Source organism: Suncus etruscus, chromosome 6 (assembly GCF_024139225.1).
Source record: "Suncus etruscus isolate mSunEtr1 chromosome 6, mSunEtr1.pri.cur, whole genome shotgun sequence".
Taxonomy (NCBI): Eukaryota; Metazoa; Chordata; class Mammalia; order Eulipotyphla; family Soricidae; genus Suncus; species Suncus etruscus.
Window position 1 is genome coordinate 430,770 of NC_064853.1, and position 12,243 is coordinate 443,012.

Consider the following 12,243-nt stretch of genomic DNA (forward strand, 5'->3'; position numbering starts at 1 on the left):
CACATATTTCGATCTGTGGTGTTCACTGTGTGAGGTGGTCACATATCAAGGTGATGTGCTTATATACTTAACACAAGGTGTGCTTTCTCAGCTTCACTCATTACAGTGCGTATGGTGGCTAGTGACCTCAGTGAAATTCACGCAAATTATGATTGGCATACTTACAATCACTGCAGTACTTGTACATGCTTGCCAGAGGTCATGTACTGATCAAGACACTTGCGTATCTGTTATATAGTGGTGATGCTTCATAGAGCTATAATGCCCAATGCTGGTGCTCATGAAAATAGTTACACTGTGCTTTAATCGCTGGGACTTAAAAACAGCAGGACACAAAACATTTTAAAAACATTCAGAAGTGGTAATAATACAGTAAGCACCTGCCTTACATGCAGCAAGCTCTTGGTTTCTGGCACCCCATCATGTCCCTTTAACACTGCAAGAGTAATCCAGAACACACAACCAGGAGTAACCCCTAAGCAGTGCTGATTTGGCCCCAAACACGCCCCACAATTCAAAATATAAAAAACAAGAGAAATGGGGGCCAGAGAGTTAGCTCGGAGGTAGGGCGTTTGCCTTGGTTCCAGAAGGGCAGTGGTTCGAATCCCGGCATTCCATATGGTCCCAAGCCTGCCAGGAGCGATTTCTGAGCATAGAGCCAGGAGTAACCCTTGAGCCTTGAGCACTGCCAGGTGTGACATCAAAAAATAAAAATAAAAAGAGGAATGCTGCCATAGTGATAATAATACAGTGGGTAGGGAACTTGACAGGCACACTACTGACAGTTTGGATCCCTGGCACCCCATATGGTTCCATGAGTACTGCCCTTGAGTGATCCCTGAGTGAAAAGCCAAGAAAAGCAGGACACACAGGACTATGATTTGTGAATTTGTGATAATAGGAATAAAACAAAGTCTCTCTGCTATAACTCCAGGCCCCTAAATGTGTTTTAAGATTTTAGGAACAACAAAGAACAATGCTCAAGAGGTCAGGGACCACTTTTGGTCAAGTTGGAAGACATGAAGTGACAAGATGGATCAATACGCAGCACATGTGCAAGTAATGTGTTCTACCACTTGAGCTCTCTCCATGACCTCATGCTATGTTTAGAGACAGTATCTTTGGTTAGTATCTCTCCTTGAAGTCAACTTTAGAAGTTTGTGCAGACAGGTCAGGCAGGCCTTCCTCAAACATGCTGAAGCGTAGGTTTGAAGAAAAATATACCAAGGTTCAGAAACATTGTCTTGTCGGCCTGTTCCCACTTGAGGTTCACTTCACCAAGGTTGTGAATAGGTCTGTTATTCTACAGTCTTGGTCACCCTCATTTAATGAACTATGATTCCTAGAAAGCTGGCAATGCCCTTTCATCAGCAGTTGTCGAGTCCAAGTGACTGACTGGAAGAATGGAATGGAGTCAGCTGGTTACATACCTCTTGTCTCAGCTCCTGCTTCCTATGTAGCCGGTATGCAGTCCTGCCCCTATGAAAATAAGTTTTTTGTGGAGGCATTAGGAATAGCAGTGGCAGTGGATGCATACATTTAGCCTAGAGATAGGAGTTCTTGGTGAAGGTGTCTCTGCTGTCTTTTAAGAGACAGAAACTTGAGATCAATGGATGCAGGATTGTCCCAGTTCTGAGCTTCCTCCAGCAGCAGGATAAAGAGCAACCTACTAACATGAGTGGTAAGCTCATGGATAATATCCTGTAGCAGAAGATTGAAGCCAAAATCCTTTTAATGACTTAGATTCGGAGTCACACACTCCTTTTTCAAGAGGCTGCTGTTGCAGGGAATATGGAGACACCCTGAAGACTGGTCACTTTAGTTATGTCTTTTATTACTTCTGGGGAGGAAAGGAAAGGCCCGCTGCAACTCTTCAGAGCAATGGCTATACCAACTAGGGTCACTTTTTAGTGGGAAAAGGATGTGAAATTCACCTGAAAGCTTCTAATTCCCCTCACACTCATTTTCTGTTTTTTGAAGATTGCCCTATTTCTGCTCCATCCAAGATAGCTCAGCTGAAGTTACAAAATAAGAAGTGTGCTGATCCCTAAATGAAGCTGCCCTTAAGCACAAGACACACCTACTACTCCTAGAAGCATCCAAGGGAAGTGAACATATAAAAGATATTTCTTATCAAAGTTTTGGTGCTGGATGATAGTTCACTGGGTAGATCAATTGCTTTGCACATGGTTTATAAGCCAACACCCATTTTCATACACACATATGTCTGAGCAATCAAATACACCTTACTTCATAGAAGTTCTGGAATTTTGTCAACAACTCAAGCTTAAATGTGTAATTTCTTTTCCTAGCCCTAGTATTCAACTGAATAACAACGCAACAGATGACTAAAGCCACACCCATACACCCCTCAAATATGGGGCTTCTCACCTGAGTGTGTCCTCTGATGTGTCTTCAGAGCTGAACTCACTGTAAAGCCTTGCCCACATTCCCTGCAAACATAGGGCTTCTCCCTTGTGTGTGTCCTCTTATGTGAGCTGAGATGTGACCCCTGACTGAAGCTTCGTCCACACTCACTGCAAATATAGGGCTTCTCCCCTGTGTGTGTCCTCTGGTGGTTGATGAGATGTGATGTCCGACTGAAGCCTCGCCCACATTGACTGCAAATATAAGGTTTCTCCCCTGTGTGTATCCTCTGGTGTACAATGAGACTTGACAGCTCACTAAAGCCTCGCCCACAATCACTGCAAACATAGGGCTTCTCCCCTGTGTGTGTCCTCTGGTGGTTGATGAGATGTGACTTCTGACTGAAGGCTCGCCCACAATCACTACAAACATAGGGCTTTTCTCCTGTGTGTGTCCTCTTGTGTGAAATGAGTTGCGACCCCTTACTGAAACTTCGTCCACACTCAATGCAAACATAGGGGTTCTCCCCTATGTGTCTCCTCTGGTGTACTTTGAGAGATGAGCTGTCAATGAAGCCTCGCCCACATACCCTGCAAACAAAGGGCTTCTCCCCTGTGTGTGTCCTCAGGTGTGTGGTGAGATTTGACTTCCGACTGAACCCTCGCCCACATTCACTGCAAACATATGGCTTTTCCCCTGTGTGTGTCCTCAGGTGTGTGATGAGAGTAGATGCCTGAGTGAAGCCTCGCCCACACTCCCTGCAAACATAAGGCTTCTCCCCTGTGTGTGTCCTCTGGTGCATGATGAGATTTGATACCTGACTGAAGCCTCGCCCACACTCCCTGCAAATATGGGGCTTCTCCCCTGAGTGTGTCCTCTGGTGTGCCTTCAGAGCTGAACTCACTGTAAAGCCTTGCCCACAGTCACTGCAAATATAGGGCTTCTCCCCTGTGTGTCTCCTCTGATGTCTAATGAGACCTGATAGCTCACTGAAGTCTTGCTCACACTCACTGCAAACATAGGGCTTTTCCCCTGTGCGTGTCCTCTTGTGCGAGATAAGAGCTGACCCCTCACTGAAGCTTTCTCCACACTCATTGGGAACATAGGGTTTCTCCCCTTTGTGTTTACTCTGGTGTTTGATGAGATTTGAAAGCATACTAAACACTTGCTCACACTCCCTGGAAACAGAGATTCCCCCCAGAGTGTCCCCTCTGGTGGCGGACGAGTTTTCACTTCTCACTGAAACTTCGGCCACACTCCCTGCCAACATGGGTCTTCTCCTTTGTTTGAGTCCTCTGTTGGGTGATGAGATTTGATCCATCACTCAAGCCTTGCCCAGGCCTTACATACTTGCCTCTTTAAATTCTTGACATTCTTATTCCTGCAACTACTCTACCTGTATCCCTTGGATCTGCTTTCTGGCCTGTGTGAGTTTCTTCCTCATGTTTATTAGAGCTCCCTCTTTTACGATGTATAGTCTAGATATTGTTGCTGAAATTCTTTGATGCCTTATCTTCTTAGCCAAAGGTATGAAGCTTTCTGCTTTTCATTTGTATTTATGTCATTCCTTCATTCGTCAACTTTGTAATTACATGGATCAGAATGTGGCTGACTATGGTTCTGCTCACATGGACAATAATTCTCTGATCGAGGATGCTTTCTTGCAGATGTCCCTAGAAAGATCCCAGAAGGATGGCGAAGTTTCATGTGACAATTGAGGAAGTTCAGAATGGAGGTCAGAGAAGGGACATGGATGGATTTCCGGTTTTGGTCCTGCTGAAAAAGGAAGGTATTAGGTAGAGTGAATGTTGGCAAGGCCATCGGAATCATAGCTCTATCTCTTGATAAAGTCTGTTCTAGCTTTTCCTTATTTTGTTGTAAGAAAAGAAAAAAACCTTCATGCTGCTAGTCTGGTGTTTTAGAGTGGTTGGATTTTGCGGCCACACCCAGAGATGCCCACAGCTTGCTCTTGGCTCTGTCTCTGCTATCACTTCTAACAGGCTTTGAGGACTGAATGGAGTGCTGTACTATACCTCTATCCCTAAAAAGAGTTTCCTCGTTCCATCTGCATTCAAAAAACTGTGCAATATTGAGAAAGTTCATAACCAGAAATTTTTTTTTTTTATCTTTGGCCAAAACTCACAGTGCTCAGGGGTCACTCCTGTTTTTGCACTCAGAAGAACTCCTGGCTGGCTGGCTGGGAAATTCCTATAGGGTGCCAAGGATTTAACCTAGACTGGTGCATGGAAGGCAACACCCTATGCACTGTACTCTACTTTGAACTCTATTCTGGTTTCTGGTAATTTTGACATAAGATCTTAAGACAGGGACGGTGTGGTGGTGCTAGAGGTAAGGTTTCTGCCTTGTCAGCGCTAGCCTAGGACGAACCGCGGTTCGATCTCGTAGCATCCCATATGGTCCCCCAAGCCAGGAGTGACTTCTGAGCGCATAGCCAGGAGTAATCCCTGAGCATTACCCGGTGTGGCCCAAAAACCAAAAAAAAGAAAAACTTAAGACACTAGATCTTTCTGTACATAGCACCCTGAAACCATAATACTTTGTGATGTGGTTTCAAAAGATATTTCACTCTCCTGAGTTATAGTGACACTGGATTTCATGGGGTGAAATCATCTTCAATGAGGGCCGGAGCTATACCACATTAATAGTGCATTTGCCTTCTATGCTGCTGATCCAGGACAGACCTGGGTTCAATATCTGGTGTCCCATTTGGCCTCCTGAGAAGAAGCGATTTCTGAGCACAGAGTCAGGAGTAACCCCTGAACATTACCAAGTATGGCCCATCAATAAAAAATTCATCTTCAGTGACTTCCTCTCAGGGGAGAGATATTAATGTGATTAGGAAGCACCTACCTAGGAGTTTTACCAACAGAGCCAGGATAGGGTTATGGTTAGAGATTTTATGTGAATTAATATAAATGTGAGTCTTGCCATCTAAAATGGTATTTTAGGGGCAAAAGACATAGTACACAGTTTACAGTTTATGCCTGGCCTGTGACCAATAATACCAGCTCTATTTATGACACTTTTTTTATTAGTCCCCCAAGCACTGCCAAGAGTGATCTCTGGCCACAAATCAAAGAGTAATCCCAGGCCGAAGAGATAGCACAGTGGCGTTTGTCTTCCAAGCAGCCGACCTAGGTTCGAATCTCGGTGTCCCATATGGTTCCCTGTGCCTGCCAGGAGCTATTTCTGAGCAGATAACCAGGAGTAACCCCTGAGCATCGCTGGCTGTGGCCCAATATGAAAAAAAAAGAGTAATCCCTGTATATTAGTAGCTGTAGCCCAACCTCTGTCTCCAAAAAGCCCAAAAGTCATATTTCGAGACAGAATCATAATTCAAGTGGCAGGGACTAGTTTCGATCTCCAAGAACTGTGAGGCCCTGGAAACACTGCTGGGTCTAACCTAATAACCCTGACCACAATGAAAAATTGCATGCAGCTTAGAACCCCATAACTACATAAGCCCCCAGCATCTCTGGGAGTCAGTCAGAAACACTGGATCTTGAGTAGCCTCTGAATCCCAATAAGAACAACCAGTGTTGGCATGGATGCGTGGAGAAAGGAAACCTGATTCACTGTTGAATGGAATGTCGTCTAGTCCAGCCTTTCTGGAAAACAATATGGACATGCCTCCAAAAAATAGAAATGGAACTCATATATGCTTTAGCTATATCATTCCTAGGAAACAGAAAAACACAGGCACACCCTAGGAATACAAAACACAGCACAGGCACAGGGCACACCATCTCAGCGCCTCAGTCCCTACATTTCTGTGCATGCAGGAATCAGGGAAGAGATACCAGAAATCCGACTTTGCCAGGAGACATACAAGAATGACCCCTTGGATGGGGCACAGCAATGGTGCAGCAATAAGACATTTGCCTTGCAGCACGCAACTGACCTAGGATCCCCACTGTCCCATATGGGCCCCGAAGCCAGTAGTAAGTTCTGAGTGCATAGACAGGAGTAACCCAACTATGGCCCAGGAGACAAACAAAACAAACAAATAATGAAAAGCAAGAATGACCACTTGGCCAATGCCATCACTGTGCCTTCACCACCACTGGGCTGTACATACAATATATACACTCTGGCCATAATATCACTGCCTACAAACCCCACTGACACTGAAGACTACAACAGATAGTGCTAGGCAGAGCAGGCCCGTCTCTCAACTCCCTTTAAAAATATATAGCTCCAAACCTCAACCAACTAGACTCTAACACATCTACCATATTTGGGTTAACAGGTGCACTCCGAGAAAATAAGCCTTAAAATAGATCTACCTCCAATCACCTCCTAAACAACCAGACCATTTAAAAAAAAACAAACACCACAACAAGCCTGAAAACCCAGTACCCTAACCCACCCTATGCAAAGAACAATGATAAACTAAGGAAGATACAGCAGCTGGGGATATAGAGAGAAATCCTAATAGATTCCCAAGCCCTCCAAAACGTACAAACTTTATAGATAAGGACATAAAATCAGCATTTAATGTCCTAGCTATGGAATCAAAGAATCACTAACTAAACAAATTAAAAAATCCATATATGAACAGTTCATCCAAATCAAAGAACTCTATCAGAAAATGAGAGAGTCCATACAAATCGATCTGAGGAACTAAAACAATGATAGGAAGCCACAATAGCAGAATTATACACATAGATAATCACATAGATGAACTTGAGAACAAAATACAAGCCCGAAACAACAAAGAAGTCAACAAAGAAATGAAAGACAAAACGTGGGAAGATAATGTGAGGTACTTAATGAACAAAGGCAAAAGAAATAATTTATGAATAGTAAGAATACCAGAAAGGGAGGAAATAGGGGTAGGGGAAGAACAAGTAGTGAGGGAAATAATTGCAGCAAAGCTAACAACCCTCTGGAAAGAGGCGAAGATGTCCCAATAAAATAGACCCTAATAGACCAACACCAAGACATGTAGTAATTCGAATGGCAAACACAAAGAGAAAGACAAATTCTTTAAATAAATAAGGGAGAAAAAAGACCTCCAGTACAAAGGAAGGAACATAAGAATCAAACCAGGTATACTATTTAAAATGATTCAAGCAAGAAGACATGGAATGACATATTTAAACTACCGAATGAAAGAAACTTCCAACCTAGAGTCCACTGCCCGGCAAAACTCTCGTTCATATGAAAGGGAAGACTAAAATTAAAAAACATTCTTATATTAAAAAAAAAATAACTCAGGGCCGGAGAGATAGCATGGAGGTAAGGCATTTATTTACCTTTCATACAGAAGGTCCGTGGTTCAAATCCCGGCGTCCCATATGGTCCCCCGTGCCTGCCAGGGGCAATTTCTGAGCATAGAGCCAGAAGTAACCCCTGAGCGTTGCCGGGTGTGACCCCAAACTAACTAACTAACTAACTAAATAACTAACTAAATAAATAAATAAAAATAATTCGTTGGGGCCAGAGAGATAGCATGGAGGTAAGACGTTTGCCTTTCATGCAGTACGATGGTGGTTTGAATCATGGTGGTTTGAATCACGGTATCCCATAGGATCCCCTGAGCCTGCCAGGAGCGATTTCTGAGTGTAGAGCCAGGAATAACCCCTGAGCGCTGCAGGATGTGACCCAAAAAACAAACAAACAAACAAACAAAAACACTGTAACACACTATTTGCACTAACCCAGTGCTTCTCAATTATTTTCTGTCATGCCCCTCCTAGGAAGAAGAACACATTTTTCACGTTCCCCCCACACACACGGCTGTAAATAGTATCTTTATTAAAAAAAAAAAAAACTGTAACCTACAAAACAAAAATATATAAAATAATTTGAGCTGATATTTTTAATCAGAGGTGATGTTTGGATTATGGCTACAATGAGCATGCTTTGCAATGCATAGCTTTTCGAAGCGGGGTTTGAAGCAGGACACAGTAACTCTCAGTTCCAGAGACATAGAGACATAAACACGGGGTTTAGCTTGTTATGACAGTGTTTGCCAAGGTCAAATGTACTCCCCCTTTATGGAGCCTTGAGCCCCCTGGGAGCACACCCCTCTATTTGAGAATCACTGCTCTAACTAAACCATATCTAAATGAACTACTCAGAGATGAATTACATAATCCAAACACCCAATTGTTACAACAACCCTACACAATACAATGACACAACCCTCTGTTGATAATCTCCTTAAATGTCAATGGACTAAACTCTCCCATTAAAAGACAGATTAGAGGAGCCAGAGAGCTAGCACAGCAGTAAGGTGTTTTGCACAGAACAAGAATGGTTCGAATCCCTGCATCCCATATGGTCCCCCGAGTCTGCTGGGGGCGATTTCTGAGTGTAGAGCTAAGAGTAACCCATGAGCGCTGCCAGGTGTGACCCAAAAAAACAAAAAACAAACAAACAAAAAAAGACAGAGTAGAGGGTTGGATCAGAAAACAAAAACCTGATAAAGAACAGGATATACACAGGCTTAGAATAAAAGAATAGACATCAATTATTCAAGCCGATGGGCGGGGGGAGTGAGGGAGCTGGAACAGCCATTCTTTGAACAAACCAAATTACATTCAATATCAAGAAATGTTGGCTACCGTGACCTGACAGTGGCCATTTTTGCAAAAGCTTCTCTGCCATTTTCCAGTCTTGCACCTGCAAACTGCCTACGTGCTGTTTGCTACAAAGCCCCTGGGCCAGCAGGAAAAAAGCAGCCACAAAAGTAATAAATAATTTCTTAGCCCAGGGGAGAGGAACACAGCCTGGTACCACTCCCAGGAATGAAGCTATACTCCCCTGGCCCGCATTCTTGAGTTAACAAGGTATTCATTATAGTTTTGTGCAACATTGGGTTTTTGCAAAGTTATTCCATAAGAACATTGCCCCACCATAAATTTGTTAAGAGCTTGGGAATGTGGTCAAGCAGACTCTACCCAGGAAACTGCTTATCTAGCATGACTTGTAGGTTGTACTGCCCCCTGCCCCACTGCCCACTTTCCATATTTGGGGAATGATGTTATGTTCCTTGTTCCACCCTACATGTCCTGTGTTTATACCTTATTTGGAATAATGAAATGGCCTGCGCGCCAAAAAGAGTGATTGACATTACCTATGCCTGCCCCCTTTTACCTTGTCTATATAAGAAAATGCAGGGTCACATTAAAACGCCTTTGAATAGAATTTCTGTCTTGGGTCATTTGTTATTAACCTCTCCCAGATTTCTTACAGGTGTGGTGTGATCTGAGCCTCGCAAAATAAAGGTGCGGCTGTTCGTGAGCCTCTCGTCCAATCTCCGCTGGCCGGGCCCCTTCGGGGGGCTTACAGGACACCCGCAAAGAAAGTGCTCAGAGATAAAGAGGGTCACTACTTATGATCAGGGGAACATTAGACCAAGAAGTACTGACTCTGATCAACATTTATGCTCCAAATGTAGAGCCAGTAAAATATGTAAGGCATCTGCTTGCAAACCTGGAGAAACATATGGAAGGAATTGTGATAGTAGTTGTGATAGTAGTAGTAGACTTCAACATACCACTATCACTAATAGGCAGAAAACTAGCAAAGATTTAAAAGTCCTAAATGAGAAACTAGAAGGACTAGGACTAATGGACTTATCCAGCGCCTTCCACCCCCAGGAAACAGAATATACATTCATTTTAAGTGCACATAGGACCTTCTCTAGAATAGATCAGGCCTTAGGTTATAAATCTAACATACACAGAGTCACAAATATAAGGATCATAAGAAGCACTCTATCAGATCACAATGCAACAGTGATCCAGATTAACTGTAAAAAGAAGCTACAGAGAAAATCCAATAGCTGGAGATTAAATAACATGCTGCTCAACTACAGCTCTTGAGACAAACAATGAAGAGAAAATTTCTCAAAATCTGTGGGATATAGCACCAGCACTAATTAGGGGAAATTCATAGCAATACACGTATATGGTAGGAAAGAGCAAAGTGGAAAAATCAACAGCTTAAAGGGACACCTAAGAACCTGGAAAAGCAGCAGGAAAGAACCCAAAGGCAGAAGACAAGAAATAAAACCAGAGCAGAAATAAACAACAGGGAAACAAAGAAAAACAAACAAACAAACAAAAAAAAAACAATGAGACCAGGAGCTGGTTCTTCGAAAGAATAAACAAGATAGACACATAGACAAACCGTTGGCGAGACACACCAAAAAAAAAAAAAATGGGGGGAAACACCCAAATAAATCAGATCACAAATGAAAGGGGAGATATTACAACAGAACCTCAAGAAATTGAAGACATCATGAGGGCTTATTATAAACAACTGTACTCAGTTAAGTTAGAGAACCCAGAAGAAATTGACGGGTTTCTGGAAAAATATCATCTTCCAAGACTTAATAAGGAGGATGTAGAAAGCTTAAACAGGTCAATCACATCTATGAAAATTGAAACAGTAATTAAGAAATTTCCCAAGAACAAAAGTCCAGGACAGATAGATGGTTTAACAGGTTAATTCTAACAAACATTCCGAGAAGAATCACTGATCAAACTCTTCCAAAACACTGAAAAGACAGGAATCCCCCTTTACTCTTTCTTTTTTTTTTTTTTTTTTTTTGGTTTTTGGGCCACACCCGTTTGATTCTCAGGGGGTTACTCCTGGCTATGTGCTCAGAAGTCGCTCCTGGGGGCCGGGCGGTGGCGCAAGAGGTAAGGTGCCTGCCTTGCCTGCACTAGCCTTGGACGAACCACAGTTCAATCCCCCGGCATCCCATATGGTCCCCCAAGCCAGGAGCAACTTCTGAGCACATAGCCAGGAGTAACCCCTGAGCGTTACCAGGTGTGGCCCAAAAACCAAAAAAAAAAAAAAAAAAAAAAAAAAAAAAAGAAGTCGCTCCTGGCTTGGGGGGACCATATGTGACGCCGGGGGATCAAACCGCGGTCCATCCTATGGTAGCACTTGCAAGGTAAGCACCTTAACTCTAGCGCCACCTTCCCGGCCCCAGCCCTTTACTCTTTCTATGAAGCTATTATCACACTCATTCCCAAAACTGACAAAGACACCACCAAGAAAGAAAACTACAGACCAATCTCACTAATGAACATAGATGCAAACATTCTCAACAAAATCCTAGCAAACAGAATCCAACAATACATCAAAAAGACTATATAACATGATCAAGTGGTTTTCATCTCAGGGATGCAAGGGGTGTTTAACATACGCAAATCAATCAACATCATATACCACATCAACAATAAGACAAAAATCACATGACCATATCAATCAATGCAGAGACGGCATTCAAGAAAATCCAACATTCATTCATGATGAAAACACTTAGCAAAATAGGGTTGGAAGGAACCTTCCTCAAGATAGTTACAGCTGTCTATAAAAAGCTCACTGCCAACATTATCTTTAACAGTGAAAAACTGAAAGCATTTCCACTAAGGTCAAGAATTAGGCAAGACTGTCCATTCTCTCCGCTCTTATTAACATAGTTCTAGAACTCGTAGAGATAGCAATCAGACGAGAACCAAAGAAATCCAAATAGAGAAAGTCAAACTATCTCTTTTAGCAGATGATATGATATACATTGAAAACTCTAACAGTCCATAGTAAAATTCTTAGAAACAATATACCAATACAGCAAAGTGGCTGACTACAAAGTCAATACACAAAAGACAGTAGCATTCCTCTATACCAATGGTCCTCAAACTACGGCCACACAGGCCACATATGGTATTTATTCCCATTTTGTTTCTTCACTTCTAAATAAGATTTATGCAGTGTGCATAGAAATTTGTTCATAATTTTTGTTTTTACTATAATCTGGCCCTCCAACAGTCTAAAGGACAGTGAATTGGCCCCCTGTTTAAAAAGTCTGAGGATCCCTGCGAATCTATACAA

The 12,243-nt window shown here is 42.7% G+C and overlaps 1 protein-coding gene across 1 annotated transcript in view; it reads right to left on the reverse strand.

Annotated features, from left to right (window-relative positions):
* Nucleotides 1-1,269: 1,269 nt before the first annotated feature.
* The window catches only part of LOC126010906 (histone-lysine N-methyltransferase PRDM9-like), a 100,649-nt gene continuing 89,675 nt past the window's right edge, over nt 1,270-12,243 (reverse strand). The window contains exons 2-3 of the mRNA XM_049774504.1: nt 2,392-3,184; nt 1,270-1,391 (exon numbers count right to left, since the gene is read on the reverse strand). Coding sequence (XP_049630461.1) covers nt 1,270-1,391; nt 2,392-3,184 — 915 coding nt within the window. The remainder of the gene's footprint in view (nt 1,392-2,391; nt 3,185-12,243) is intronic.